This window comes from Heliangelus exortis, chromosome Z (genome assembly GCF_036169615.1).
Source record: "Heliangelus exortis chromosome Z, bHelExo1.hap1, whole genome shotgun sequence".
Classification (NCBI taxonomy): Eukaryota; Metazoa; Chordata; class Aves; order Apodiformes; family Trochilidae; genus Heliangelus; species Heliangelus exortis.
This window is the reverse complement of record NC_092454.1, coordinates 44647589-44663567: the sequence shown is the minus strand read 5'-3', so window position 1 is coordinate 44663567 and position 15979 is coordinate 44647589. Positions and strand designations below refer to the sequence as shown.

Here is a 15979-nt window from a genome sequence, read left to right as displayed (position 1 = left end):
AAAGATAGGGTGAAAAATAAATGACAAACCCAAAATCCTAGCCAACAAGAGCTATAAAAAGGAACCTGCAATTTAATGCTCTTCTATCCTAAAGTTCAAAACCAATCTTTCTCCATTCTCTTATCTTGAGTACGCTACCTTCAAATGCCAGTTATATTCATTTTAATTGCTGCAGGCTATATTCCCACTCTACTCATAAAATGCAGTTCACTCCTTCATTTAGCTCCAAAGTAAAAAAGGGTCAGCTATTTCTGAACAAGATAGGACTCCTCAGTTCAGTTATTTGTATAATCCAAAGAATGTATTTATCCAACAATGTAGTTAAGAGACAAGAGTTAAGAGACAAAATAGGTTAAACTTTAAGGCTTAGTTTTTTAACTGAAATATTTATACAAGAAAGATTATTTTTAATATGAAAAAGAAAATTCCCTCTTAATTCAGTATGATTCAGTAAGAATCATATCAGATATTGGTGAGTACTGAAGGCATTGAAAAAGCATGAAAGCATTGAAAATGCCACTTCAGGCATTGAAAAAGCATGCCTAATAATTTAATTATAATATTTACTTAATAGATATTCTTAAATATCAGTAATATCATCACCATGAGGTAAATGGCATTTATAAAAATTGGACAGCCTGTGTTATTATTTTTAGAACATGATTAACAATTGGTTGTGATCTATACATACATGCACAAAAAAACCTGAATATATGCCTATTAGCATATGTTTCTGTCTAATTCACATGCAAGTAATCCACTAGATGTCTGCACTTGTTGGGAGTAAGAGGCAAGTGAAGTACAAGGTTGGGAACTATGGTTATATGCCCACTATGGTTATCTTCCCATTTGTGTTGTAGAAACCATTCAGTTTCCTAGCAGTGGAAGAGGTCTAGTGGAAGTAAGATAAAATGGCTTTTTTTTTTTTTTTTTAGAATAAATTCGTTTAATAGCTCAAGGACTATTATTTTAGATGCTCTTTAAATAAAACCGTTATCCTAAAAAAAAATCTAGGACAACACAAATCTCCATTTGATTTTAGGACAAACTTTTACAGTCTTAAAGCAGACAGACTTATGACTTTTCAATAAAAAATTAAAGCACTGTACCCAAGTAATCACAATTGTTGCATTTTAAAAGTATAACTCTTATTGTTTAAAGCTGAAAGCTGAATAATCCTAGCTAGATGCGCAGTTAAAACAATTGAAGCATATTGGATTGGACAAATATTGCAGACACTAAGCTGGTGTCTCCAAAATATGTATTATAAAATGGATTTACTTTGCCTGTGATGAGTTATCCTCTTTCCTTCATATCACAGACAGCTAACTCCTCCCACTCCCCCATCTACTGAATGACATTTTTTTCATAAAAAGCACTGTTTTTTTAAATAAAGCCAACCCTAGGCCACAGAGTAGAATGATGCAAATTTTAAAACTTTTTTTTTCTCTTTCTCTGTCTTTTTAAGTTCCTCTGAGAAAGATTTCCTACTAATTTAAAGCAAATTTTTTCTAATTCACATTACTTTAACTGAAGCAACACTGGAAAACACAATACCCCTGGAGCACATGTTTTCATAGTATACACTTCCAATACAAATAAAAGATGGAAAAATAATAGTGCAGTCCACCAAGCTCTTGTAGCGTTTGATTTCAGAAACACTATATAGCTCTCACCACTATCCTCATTCAGTTGTGAAAATTAGCCTGTGGGTAAGAACATTCCACATTCAACAATAATAATCTTCAAATATACAAACAGGCTCTAGTCAAGAGAGAGGGAATAATCTATTTGTTCTCCTGTTGCTAGGTAAGAAAATTGGTATGGACATGAAGTTCCAGCAAAAGAGTGTTCAGCTTAACATGAGGAAAAAAAAAAAAAAAAAATCACAGCAAGGAACACAGCAGGGGAAAAATGTAATCCCCAGCATCCCTGGGAAAGCATGTGAGGTCTAAAAGCTAAGTCTTTTCTAGCTGTATTTGCTAGGCGTCTATGAAGACAGGCAACAAAGTAAAACATTTTTGCATCTTGTATTACTATGTAGTCATACTCAAGAGTAATATACAAAACATTAATGCGAAAGAACAGGAGAAGAAGCCCTACTACTTATTCTCTTAGTGGTGCAGTTGACTATTTCAGATGTTTCCTGTCTCTCAAGCATTTCATGTCTTTTCTAAATCTCAGTTATAATGTTGCTCTATTCTTATTTCGAGATTGTATGGCAAAAATTGGCCTTACTTTGGACAGGACAGAATATCTTCTTAAAATACTATGTGCTCTGCACATTTTATAAAAATTCTGCTTGGTTATAAAACCAATTACAAAATACTTGCTAAGAGTTTTCAATTTCTTTCAATTACATTCCATCTAACTATATACTTTGTTCAACAGTCCACTAAATGCATTTTATATTTTAAATTATTTTTATAGTTCTATTAAAATATTTTTAATGGAAATAAAACTTCATTTTTTGCTTTTTCTACTTAAAAACAGGTATACAGATACACAGGAACACAGAAAGCAAGATATGAAGCAAATACACCATTACATATTGCAAAATTAAACTAAATCAACATAATAAACAAGTACATGCACCATCTTTCACTGTTTACAACTAACCTCAGGTAAAGGTTTGTGACCAGAAGGGGATAAATTGTGTAGTTTATGGTCAAATTTCTATGTAAGTTCCTCTAGCCAGAGTTCTGCATATGGTCTGCAAAGTGCCAACAGTTCTTGGCACTAGGAGGTCACATTTAAATTTGTGCTTCTGTTTCTAACATTGTAGTTGATATATAAGCTAAGAATTATACTGGTTAATGAAATAACTCCAATGCTTTTAAATATTTAATAAGCAAAAAAGGAATATAAAAAAAATATACAAGAAAGGCAATTCTTTTCTGCTATTGTAAATCTAACCTGAAAGCCAATGTAGGCAACTTTCCCAAATACCACTAAAAATTAACACATAATCCTTCAATATTCTGTCAACTTTTAATAGATAATTTGCTTATAAAATGTACCACAGCTGTTTTAGACTGTATTAGTCTAAATTAGTCATCTTCCAAACAGTTGTTCTCATAATGTAGAAGTCTCTTATGTAAGAATGAAATGCATGCATTCTTAGTGACAGTTTTGGTATCAATCCTACAAGCCTTGTTCCATTTTCTGAGGTTTTTGTTTATGTTAAAGGTCAATCCATATTTGATATTAATTGTTCCTGCCACTACAAGAGGGAACAATATTTGTTGTATTATTTCTCCCAAATAACCAAGTATCCTTTGAACAGATTATCTTCACTGTTTCCTTTAATTGAAGGTTGGGGAGAAAGAGGAAATGCCTTTCTCTTAAAACATTTTCCTAGGTTATTGTTAAGAAAGGAATGAAAAGCAAAGGAGTTTTACATTTCCTCTTCAGCAGCAGGAGCGAGAACACTCCTTTCATCTTTCTCTGCAACAGTAGTAAATAATTGTGGCAGCAGAAGCAGTAGCTGCCTAGGTCTGTCACACAAAGGAGGTGGCTTGTTCTCTGGAGACAGCAATCACTGCTCAACTAATTTTCCCCTGTCTCCTTCATGGAAAAGATAGCAAGCTGAACAAAAGTACATGAAAGCTCCCAAGTTGTATCATGCTCATTTAGAAAACAGCAGTAGCAGTTTTCTCTTTAACAGTGCTATGAATAAGCAGTTTGCAAAAACTTCACAAGACTGCTCCTACTAAGTTGTCAATAACATTCATACATATTTTGTTTAATCACTGATAATAAAGCAAATATATTGGATTAGAAGCAAAGTTTGAATTAAACGTTTTTCAGAGGAACAGAACAATGGACCTAATACCTCAAATCTCTGATTGCTGACTTTCTTTCCCTTTTTGTTCCACACAATTTTAGGTCTAGGATCTCCTGTGGCTTGACAGATGAATGAGGCGACTCCTCCAGAAACCCCTGTCTGGTCAACGGGAGTTCTTGTAAACTTTGGTGGTGCTGAAAAAGAAAACAAGAAAACAAACCAAAATTAAACTAAGTAGTAAACATAAAAAGTTAACCATGACAAGAGTTCAAAATAAAAAATGATGTGTGTTGTTCTCCAGTGGTAGTATTTAACTGCAAGAGAAAGCATTAAAAAAATAACTGAAAAGTCATGAAACTACTTACACATTTTACTAGTGAAATTTGTACTAAAACAGAAATGTGATAGTAAGATTGCACATTGTTTTTATAACCACTGTACATTAAAAAATCCAGTTTTTCTTCTGTTGCAAAATGAGCTCATCAATCAAATGATATAAGATCATGATTAAAGATTTGATGTTACCACAGAGTCCTGCCTTTGAGCCATTAAAAAGTGACTTTTAGGAGAAAGAATTTGTAAGATTGCCATGATGGAGGTAAATGACCATGTGAAAAAGATTATAACAGAAGACAGATCTATGCTTGGTCAGTTTCACATACAGCTTCTGTTCTCTCTCAGATTATTCTACTTAGTCAGAAAGTCTACTTTGTCCAACTCTTGAAACAACAGGAGAGGAGAGAGAAATAGAGAAAGCATTTTAAAAGTAGAAAAGGGCATTTTAATAAACTAGTGTCTTTCTACTTCTCTTAGAACATAATTAAAATTATCAGCTTTGTTGTGAATCAAAAATTTCAGATTTATGCCAACACAAGACTTGAAGATCTAATGCAAAAATCTACAAGATGTGTCTAACAACTGTATAGAAACATAGAAGAGTTCCTCTAAATATTTGCATGGTTCTCCTTCAGATAATTTTTTTAGAAATCACATACAGTTTAATAAGCTGATTTGACTGATATGAATAGTTAGGGCCAATAAATGTTAAAAAAATCCAGGTCTTTGCTATTTAGACTTTGTTGTTTTAAGCAGCTGCTCTATAGCAGCTGTTGCAATTAAATTTTGCTCTCATCTTCAACTTCCAGCAGTTGGCTTCTTTCTGTTCTCAACCTTTTTATTCATCTTTACTTTCCTTTCTTAGTTCTGACACTTACGTACCTGAAATTTACTATTCATTTCTAAATTGCCGCTCTTCACTTCTCATGTCTAACTCCTTATTCTGCTGAGCCCGTCTTTCCAAAGAAATCGTTCTTGTCAGCATGTTTATTTAAATGTCAGAAACCCATCAGACTCCAAATATGCATGTATGTAACACTGGAAGAAACTATGAAATCATTTAAAATGCCAAGAAAATATTATTTGGTCATTATTATAAACCTAACTCAATACAATATTATTATGATACTACATTAACTCTGAAAGTATGCAAACTGTCCTAAGTTTATGAAATCAAATCTTTTTCAACCCCAACTAATCTGTGACATACCACTCCCAAAGATAACTTCCAAAAAATGAGATAAACATATGGTGTTCCTTCTAATCCTCATGCTTGTTTCTTTAAGAGATGCATCAGGAAAAATTTGTGTTGCTCAAATTGTTAAAATGCTCAAGGACCCTTGAAGTACCTGCTGTGCTAATTTTGCCTGCTGAAACCAAATGCAACAGCAAATCTTAGCACAGCAAAATAGTGCGCCAATGCTGCCATGGGAAACCATGCCATGTCAGAAAACAAACAAAAAAAAAAGCCAAATCCATGGCAAATAAACCACACGGAGGGTAATCAAACTAAAAGTCCTTTCTCAACGCACAGACCTGTACCACAGAAAAGACAGAAATATATTCTGATTAAGAGCATCTGGGTTTCACCAAAACTACTAACTTTGAATCCTTCTCTATACATGTATTAAATTAACTCTCAGATATGAAAAGAGACATGATGGTATCTGATACGCTGATATTCTGTGGCACAAGTTGTGATTGTGTGCCACCAAGTGAAAAATGATGTGCTGTCATTCTCTTTTTATTCTTCTTGACATTTTGTGAATTCACTGTTGAACCTCTAAGCAACAAAAGAAAAACACTGTGTGGGCAAGTCCATCAGCCCAGAGTAACTACATATAGTAGCTACTATGCAGCTTATAAATTCTAAATTTATGCCTTCCTCATACATTAAATACTGCCCAACTGATAATTTCAACATCAATAAAGTAACTTACCTCCCTAGAGACAAGTTCTCTTTTGGAAAATTTGCCAATTTTGCCATGCATCATAAGGTTCAAAGAGGGAAAGTAACTCAATTTAAGTGCCTTTCTGTGGATTCATTCCTACAATACTTCATTTAACTATCTTGGGAACAAGAGAAATGAGGGGGTTTTAAACTGCTAACAAGACAAGTGTAACAAAAAATATAATAAACACCATGCTGAACTAAATTAAATTAGTTCTGCCAAAAACCAAAAAAACCTAACCAACCTACTACAATAACCAACCACATTCTGCTATTAGGTTTTATGTCACTGCCAGTAAGCATGACACCTATGTTTGGCATGCTTTTATTAATAAGCTATATATTGTACTAATTATAATAATGGCACAGAAAACAAAACAAAATAAAAAAACCCAGATAAAGTGGAATCCCTTCCCTCCTTATCAGACACTCAGAGACAAGTTCTAAATTAGTGCAGTTCATGTAAACACAAGAGAACTTGCTTTAATTTACACCCTATGAAAATTTAACTTTCCTATTACTGCTGAACAACAACAAAAAAATCCTCTGCATCTCCAACATTCTGCAATCTGCAAAGCTCTTAATGAAACAGTGCACATAGCAATATATATAAAACTATTTTCCACCAAACTTATGCACTGAGAGAGGTAAAACCAGGTTTCTGATAATTTCTTCATATCAGAGTGGGCTAAACCTGGTAAAGGACTATATCTCCTTATAAAAATTGCTTACAAGCATCTGTGGAGCTGCATGTACAAAGTGGAGTTGCAAAAATAAGCTGACTACCTAATGTGGCTTTAGTAGCTACCTGAAGCAGGAAAGAATTCTTTCAGTTCTAAGTGAATTTTTGCTGGACCAACAATTAGTAAAGCTGTTGTTTGTTAACTAACAATACTTGCTACGAAGACCTACAGGGAAAAGATAAGCACAGCTCTTACATAACGATGTAGCTCCCTATTTGTAGACACTTTTCAAGAAAAGCAAGGTTTTGTGGTTGTATGTGAAGATTAGATTACTGTATGTAAAGACCAATATTATCAACATCAATTAAAAAGCTTCACAAAAAGAAACCATAATGATGTTTGTCTTTCATTTAGACCATAATCTAACTGAAAAAAATAAGGAATATGGCTAGTTAAAGTCTCCTTCTCCTTTAGTAAATTCTGTAAAAAAACATTGCCGAGACTCTTCTCCAGAGCCTAATCATGAAAATAAAACACTTATCTTTGAGATACCATACAGTATCAGAGATGATAAATAACTATTAGAACATAGATAGCTTAACTGAAACAGGAAAACTATGGAAGATGTGTACACTTCAGACATTTTAATGCATAATATGCCTATATTCAGCAGGTCATCTTAAATTCAAAAAATTAATTTGGCAAACTAGTTAAATTCTCTACTTCAGACAGCAGCTGCAGCAAAAGGATAACAATGTCTGCATGTTTAATAGGTGTTGTAAGAATAAACTAATTTCAGGCCAAGAAATGCTTAGATTGTAGTGATAGTAGTCAGCCAGCCATGCAGAAAGATAGGTATTATTCTTTTCATTATTCAATCAACATGCTCATTCATTATGTATAAAGTGACCATCACAGAGTTAGGCTATATGAAAACAGAACCCAACAAAATAAAAAAGGAAAAGTAGTATTTGTTGCCATTATCTTTATAAAGGCTGTTAATTAAGGTTTGACACAAATTACTTCCACAATTAATGTTGTCAGTTTCTTGACATTGATTCTGACCTAAGCTGCTAGGCACTCTGATAGCAAACACAATTACACTGCACACACAGTTGTGCTTATTAACACCAGGGCAATTTTGATTGAGAACTGACAACTATTTTCAATGTCCCTTAACAACAGAAGTGCAGAGTCCAACAAAAATTCTCTGTAGCATACTTCATTAAGCACAGCAACAATCTATATGGGAACCTTCTGCCAAAAAATCAGATGTAATAGGTTACCAACTATGATACCACAGCCTTTCAGCACTTTTGAAATACTACTTGGTAACATTTAAATAAATCTGCAATTAAAATGACATAAGTGTAAATAAAGTAATGATAGTAAAATTCTGTTAAAATGAGAACCTCATGTTTCTGGACTTGAACTCAAACACATAACCAAAATTGCAGAAATACTGGCTAATAAGTGCAAACAATACAAGTTTTTTTCCAGATTTTTTTATCTACCAGTGTCTGCTGAGTTATTTTGTGCTGATGCTGAAAGTTGATACCTTGCCAAGCTGAAAAAATTAGAGCAGATTTCTATAACTTGCAGTTACAGGGAGTACCACAATATCTGACATCAACAGTCTGAGCATTACCATCCTGCTGCTGCTGACATGTTACACACCTCACACTGGGACTCCTGAGCAGCTCAAGTGACAACTATTGAACTACAGCAAATTACACACTAATATAAGATGGAAAATTGAATTTATTGGTAGTACACCTTAAATATATTGAACTTTCTTTTAATGACTTTAGCCATAAAATTTATGCTGCTTCTTTAATGAGTCATCCACCTGTCCCCCTAGGGGGAACAGGAACTTCTGTAAAAGAAGATAGTTTACTACTATCCAGAAAGACACTGTCCTTTTTCGAATATTGAGACACAAAAAAAAAAAAAAAAATGTATCTGTAACATGACACTAAAAACTTCATTTGGATTGGAATGTTTCCATAGTTTTCTATGAACATAAGCCATGTCTTTCTTCCCTTTTTCATTTCCACATTGTCTTTTGTGAATTTAAGGACAATTCTGAGGTATTGAATAGTTAACTAATTCATATTTTATCATGTTACAGTATTATTATTTTAATTCTGCTGTACTGTGCTATGAGATGTAATACTTTTCCTCTGCACTCTTAGGGCTGACAAAAGGTTTCTTAAATTACCAGATCAGGCCCCTTCTTTCCAGAGCTACTGAGAGCAACGTATTTGCAACCCATCTTGAAGACTGAGGCAAAGAAGCTACTTAGTACCTCTGCCTTCCCTATGTGCTGGGCAACCAGGTCTCCCATTTCCTTCTGAAAAGGGACCACATTTTCTCCAGTCTTCTTTTTATTACCCACATACCTACAGAAGCTTTTCTTGATGCTCTCGATGTCCCTGGTCAGATTTAATTCTGTCATGGCCTAACCAGATCCCTGGCTGCTCAGACAATTTCTCTGTATTCCTCCCAGGCTGCCCATCCCTGTTAGCACCAATTGCAGTCCTCCTTTTTGCATTTGAGTTTTTGCATTGAGTTTTGCACCGAGTTTGCATTTGCAAAATGCATTCGCATTTGCCAGAAGCTTCCTTTTCATCCATGCAGGTCTTCTGGAGTCTTTGACTTCTTCTTTGCTGGGATGCATTGATAGCTCCTGAACTTGGAGGAAATAACCTTGAATCTTAACCAGTTTTCTTGGGATCCTCCTTCACCTAGGGCTTTATTACATGGTACTCTACAAAGAAGGTCTGTAAAGAGGCCAAAGTCTGCTCTTCTGAAGTCCAGGATAGCAAGTTTGCTGTATGCCCTCCTCTCTTTTCCTAAGGATCTACAACTCCACCATTTCATGATCACTGCAGCCAAGCCTGCCCTTGAGCTTCACATTCCCCACTATCCCCTCTTTCTTGGTGAGAACAAGGTCCAGCGTAGCATCCCTCTTCATTGGCTCTCCTCTAGAACTTGTAGAAGAAAGTTATCATCAACACATTCCAGGAACCTCCTGGACTGCTTATGCCCTGCTGCGTTGTCCCTCCATCAGATATGAAGATAACTGAAGTCCTTCAGGATGATCAGGGCTAGTTAATGTGTGGCTACTCCTTCCTGTCTATAAAGGACCACACCCACTCTATCTTCGGGGCCAGATGGCCTGTAGAAGACCCCCACCACAATGTCCTCTCTCCCTGCCCTCCCTTTAACCATGACCTATAAGCTCTCAGTCAGCTCTTCATCTATTCCCAGGAGGAGCTTTATGCACTCCAGCTGGCCACTGAAGTAGAGAACAACACAGCCCCCCTGCCCCCCCCCACCTGTCCTTCCTAAAGAGCCTGTGTCCTTCCATTCCAACACTCACACTCCAGTGATGGGAGTTATCCCACCGTGTTTCTTGGACACCACTAAGACCATAGCTCTGTCAGCATGTGCACATCTCTAACTCCCTAATCTAACAGGAATATTCCCTATCCTGTGTGCACAGGGATACTTCAGTTGGGCCCCTGATGCAGCTGACTTACTGGATGAAGTGGGTAGAGAATTCCTTTAAGCTGCTTCTCAGGTGTTTTTACCATGGCTTCTATTACCTTAGGAGCCCCTGGCTCATCTCTGTATGACTTCCAAGTGTGCTGCAATGTGTCCAGCACATTTCAGAGCAACAGGCCAAGGGCTCCTCCTAGCACCTCATGAGTTATTTTTCTTTCCATTATTCCTCTATCAGTTAATATACAAACCAAACCTATTATATACATACATAATACTTAGAAAAGCCTTTTGTGTTTATTTATTTGTTAAAAATAATTTTCAAAGCACACTCATTTGCAGCATTTACCGCTAATTTACTCATTATTTGTAATTTGTGACATCACTTACAATTGTTATAAGCAATTATTTTGCTTTATGGTCTAATATGCACTTATAGTGAATCTGCAAATTGTCTATGTAAGAAAGTTAATCACATTTTTAATTCTATAAGGGCTAGTGACATTTTGTATTAATGAAGTCTGCACGAAGAAATTCAAAATTTACCAACTAGTATGGTCTTAAAGGTTCTTGTCAGTCATTCAGAAGATGGTGAGTTTTTCTTGTTTCCCACCACAAACATCTTAAAACTGCATCATCCTTACATCTTTTAGGAAGAACAATAGCAACAGTGCAGTCTTCAGATGTCGTCATACTCTGAACATCTGAATAGTTTTATTATCCTGTGAATGAATATTACCAGTTTTTCTATTTTCTTTTTTTTTTTTAACTACTAAATGCAAGCCAGCAATGACAATTAATTCCAAGTGAAGTCTTTTATCCATTTAGTTCACAAAAGTTATTTGCAGGTAGAAAGGCTTCCCAAAATCCTGTGTGAAGGAAACTAAGCTATTTCATTTTACAGGTGTCACAAAATCATCTTAAAAACCCATCCCCTGCAGCAATACTCATAAAATCTTTATAATATAATCAAAAAGTTTATCTCCTCACCTTCATTCTGCTACTTGTATCCTCCTAAAAATCAAAAGTTCTCAGAAAAAAATATTATATCAAAAAAATGAAATATCTGGTTTGAGGGGGAATAGAGGGCTTTGTTGTTTTTTGTTGTTTTTTTTCCAGTTTAGCAGGTTTCTCCATTCAATTGGCCACAGCAAACCAGCGCTACAAATTTAGCAAGTGGCTCAAAAAAACATGATCAGTTCCTGATCTCTCAAGGGAAATATTAAAAGTCAAGCCTATCTTTGTATTTTCAAATTTTCTGCACCACACAGCCAGTTTACTAGGCTGAGCATTGGGTTTATGCTTCCCTGAAACACCAAATCAAATTATGTACTTACAAGTAAGGCCTTAGAGATAGGATAGGTTAGTTATATTTTTCAAAAGGTCTAATGTTAAAATAGCACATTCCTAATTTATACCTCTAGGCTGTGAAGACCTTGGTACCAGCTCATTTCATTGTGGTTTATGTATGTTTTTTTAGAGACAGATATTAATCTAAGCCCTAGGGACTTGGGAGAAATACAAACCAATACAGACAGCAGCAGACATTTATCTGCCAGCTAACATCATCCCCAACACACACTCCCATAGTCATTAACAGTTTATAGTACGTGGAAGAAAGGAGAAGGCTTTCACAAAAAAAGCTTTTGTGAAAAAACTCTGAAAAAGCCTTTTATTAGCACTATAGACCAATACATTCACAGCCTGGGTAGGATGAAGCTGAAGAATTTATTGCTGTGTTTTTTTCTTTTGTAGGCAGCTTTGTAAGACTTTAAGTTGGTTTTGTGAGCAATTTTTATAACACTTACTGTAAAACATTAACCACTGCCTTGGCAGAGAGCTATCAGCCTAGGCTCAGGGGGAAGTCACTGCTGATAGACCATTGCAGTTGGCCTCCTTAATGATCACAACAAAGGAGAAGGTTCCCAAAGTCAGATGTCGTCCCACCCTCACCTCCTTTTCTTTTCAACCTCCAAATGGTGTACACTGTTTTACCTGCCAGTCCTACACACCCATTACCTTCAGCACAAACTTTAAGTATCTACAGAAAATTAAATAGCGTTATACCCCCTTAGCTACTGCAGTCTGTTTCTATAAAAAAATTCTGGTTTACGACAATTCAAGAAAAGAGAATCAGGATGCTTTGTTCTAGTACTTGATTAACCTGTGTAATGAAAGATGTAGGCATACAATAAATACCTCTAATGCATTAAAGGCAAAGAAGGGAAAGAATTCTCTTTTTCTCTTTCTCATGCCTAAAGAAATTCCAACAATGTAAATTTCTGAATTTAACTGAATTGCACAAATGACCTTAAGTTATACACTAGTACATGTGTTCAAATATACAATATAAAACAAAAGAGATATAAGCTTGTGTGTATACACAGTATTACATATGGCATGTGCAAAATCTGGGTGGGAATTAATCTACCTGAGTCAGAGGAACTTGCTAGTCAATCCAGTGCTAAAGTCCTCTTCCAGAAGCAAATGAAAGGCATAAAGCCTCTTGAATCTAAAAGGTTAGTGACGTGCACCACTTCATCTCCCAGGAACATTACATAACCTTGTCATATTCACTAATTTAGTGAAAGGAAATTCCGCTTCAAAGCTCTCTACTGCTTCTTTTTCAAATTTTAATGTCTGCAGACTGTGTATGAATTATTTGGTAAGTGAGAGCTGACACTCCTTTTCAATATGCAAAGTAGCAGAAATGGATCTTAAAATGACAGGCAAGCTGATACCTTTGCAGAGTAGTTCTGCTCTAAAAGTAAAGATGGAATAATGAGATCCTACAGGTAAGAGTTTTAATTAGTGACTGAGAGTATCTGGGTTACGATGGCCCTTACTGGTGTTTCTGTCTTACTAAATACTCTTAAAATACAGGCAACAAAACTAGGTATAAAACTGCGGCACTTTAACAACTGATTGAAACTTCCACTTGTTTTATTTCTCTAAATACAACATAATGCATACTTGACCATTTATACACAGGGTAGATTGCTGATAAGTGACTGTGAAAGCAAAATCACCCAACTAATGATAAGACTGACTCAAAGAGAAAAGAAGCTATCGAAGTCCATGTATTAAATATGGTTCAATGTTAATGCTTGACAAGGCACCCATATAAGCAGATTCTCATAACTCCCATCCAAGCAGAAGAGAAAGTATAAAATTTTGAGGACAGACCACATGACTTAACTTTCATCTAGGTATCATTTTCTTTTCCAGCACTAGAGGCAAACTGCTTTGTCACCGCTGCTCCAGCTGGACAGTACATAAGGAGGAAAAGCATTCTGTTATGCTCTGGTAAGTGACCAAAGACCCTAGTGTTTTGCACAACATGTCAATATGGGTGAAATGGCTTAATGTTATCCAATTCCTGTAACACCACCCCTAGTTCAAGATAGCTGAAGATAACATCAAGAAAAACTTATAAAACTCAATAGATATTTGTTATCAGAGTTTATAAGGACACTTGAAGTAATTTAATCTTCCTACTGTATTTATCAAAATCAAGACTTTCCTTCTCCACTCTTGTTTCTGGATAAAGTGAGGAGGCTTAAGCTTAAGGACCAAATACTAGTCCCCAGCCTTCATTAGCAACACATGAGGAATAAACCTAATCTGATCCTTGGATGTATGATGGTGACCTTTAGATTCACCAGACCTATCTCAAATAACCTGACCTTCAACGTTCAGGTGGTTAGTATCTTCTCTTTTTTCTTTTCTGGATGGATTCAAGTCCTGTATTGGTGATAAACACATAGGTTTGTGTTAGATTAAACTGCTGAGGGGGAGAGTGCTGTTACTTGGGACAAATGTGTGCGTTTGCATAACCAGATCTTACAGTCCATATGAACATAGACAGTTTGGGACATTAAAGAGTTTAAAATTACTTTTTACTTGGAAACCAGCATTAATACATGGCATAACTTGACAGAAGCATAATTTACAGAGCTAAACCGGATAATAAAAAGACTGTATCATTATGCTTGCTATAAAATAATTTAAAAATATATACTAGTTAGCAGAGACTCAAATCGTTCTTAACTTCTTACTAGATTAGAACTACTTAATCCCAGAGCCTCGTAAACCTGTCTCTCTCTGTTATTTTCAAACCAACATTTATTATTTGTCTTCAACAACTGATTATATGAAATCTAAATTAGATGTCCAGCCAGCTGGAGAGAGTATGTGTTCTTCTTCTCAGCAATGCTGCGAGAGCTACACAATACAGCCCAGCTTCAGCTGTACTAAAAGATAGATTAGTGTGGCCTGTAAGATGATACATTTCTGACGCATAACCATATACTCATAAACTAGGTCAGAAAACTGTTTATACGTATTAAAAAAGATTAAAGTGACTAAAGGCCCCAGTGGACCATCCCACTTCCTTGACTACAAGTCACTTAAGATATATCAAGATGGTTAAATGCAGGTACAAGTAGCCTGCATTGGGATAAGATTTTGCAGATACAAAAGCACTGATCAGAATGTAGCTACACCAGCAGTATTTTTGATACCGTGTGTTTTTAGTACTACACAAGTGTCTTACTGTGTATAGCTCCTACTGTGAATACAAGCTCCTACAAGCCACATTATGTTGTCAGTTAGGACAGTTCACTGCCAGTATACAAAAAATACTACTCTTAAAGTGCAGCTTTGTAGTTAAAATTACATCTGCCCTATGAACTTATTTTACAGGGGCTACATAGCTCTAACTCCTCTCCAATAAAGTTATGCTATCAGAAATTTGAAGTATATTATAGATAATACATTCAAGATTATGAGAACTAAAACCTTCTACAAAGGTACACATAACGATGTTGAAACAACCTCAAAAATTCAACTCAATAGTAGAAAAATAACCAAAATAAACATATCATCACCTAAAGGTAAATCTTTAATTCCTACAGGTATATTTCTGTTTTAATTCTGGTAGGCAAGAGCACTTCATACAATGATGTTCTGCCATCTCCTACCTAAAATCATGGAAGAGTACAATTATTTGGTACCTTGTATGTCACTTTTCAACAATCTGGCATGGTTATTGATGCTACTTCACTGATTTTAATATAATTTTCAGTTATCAAAAAGACACTTAAATAGATCATCCTGGTGGCCGATAGTGATGTGTCTTGTCTGGTTTACATCTGTCTCACCTATATCTCACCAATAGCATCTTGCATTCTTCTCTCTTTAACATAAATTTATTCTTTAAAAAAAAGAGTTACCAAGAAACCACATCACTACATGTAACTGGTATTAAGTCAAGGGCATGCTTTTTAAAGGGGGGACATAATGCCAAACTCAGGGGGGGGAAGAAGGGTGAGAGTCTTATGCGTGGCCAGACACCACGCTGTAAGAGGAAGTCTTACACTAACACTTCACAGCTCCTTTTGCAATTGAATGCAAAGCTTTTGTTATTCAATTGAAGAAGACAAAAATTATTCTGTTTCATTCATCACAGGCTCTTTACAGTATCAAAGTTTATAGCCATGCCAAGAGCATTTATTAATGTGGCTATTCAGATTGCGAAAAGACTCGCTTCTGTTTGGTCATCTTTCTTAGCAGGAAGTCCCATCAAATATCACAATTCTGCTTTATCCTTACTTCAGAAAATCAACAATGGTCCAGACACAGGGGCTCTTATTATGTTTGTACCCTGCTCTCATGTGTTGTCCTTGTCTTATGCTCTTCTTCTTCTATCCTCAG

General features: G+C 35.5%; 1 protein-coding gene across 18 annotated transcripts in view; it reads right to left on the bottom strand.

Moving 5' to 3' along the window:
- PTPRD (protein tyrosine phosphatase receptor type D) overlaps nt 1-15979 on the bottom strand; it is a 339335-nt gene that overhangs the window by 206219 nt on the left and 117137 nt on the right. For all 18 annotated transcript variants that reach the window (XM_071732135.1, XM_071732139.1, XM_071732136.1 and 15 more), the window contains exon 3: nt 3836-3981. In XM_071732135.1, coding sequence (XP_071588236.1) covers nt 3836-3981 — 146 coding nt within the window. The remainder of the gene's footprint in view (nt 1-3835; nt 3982-15979) is intronic.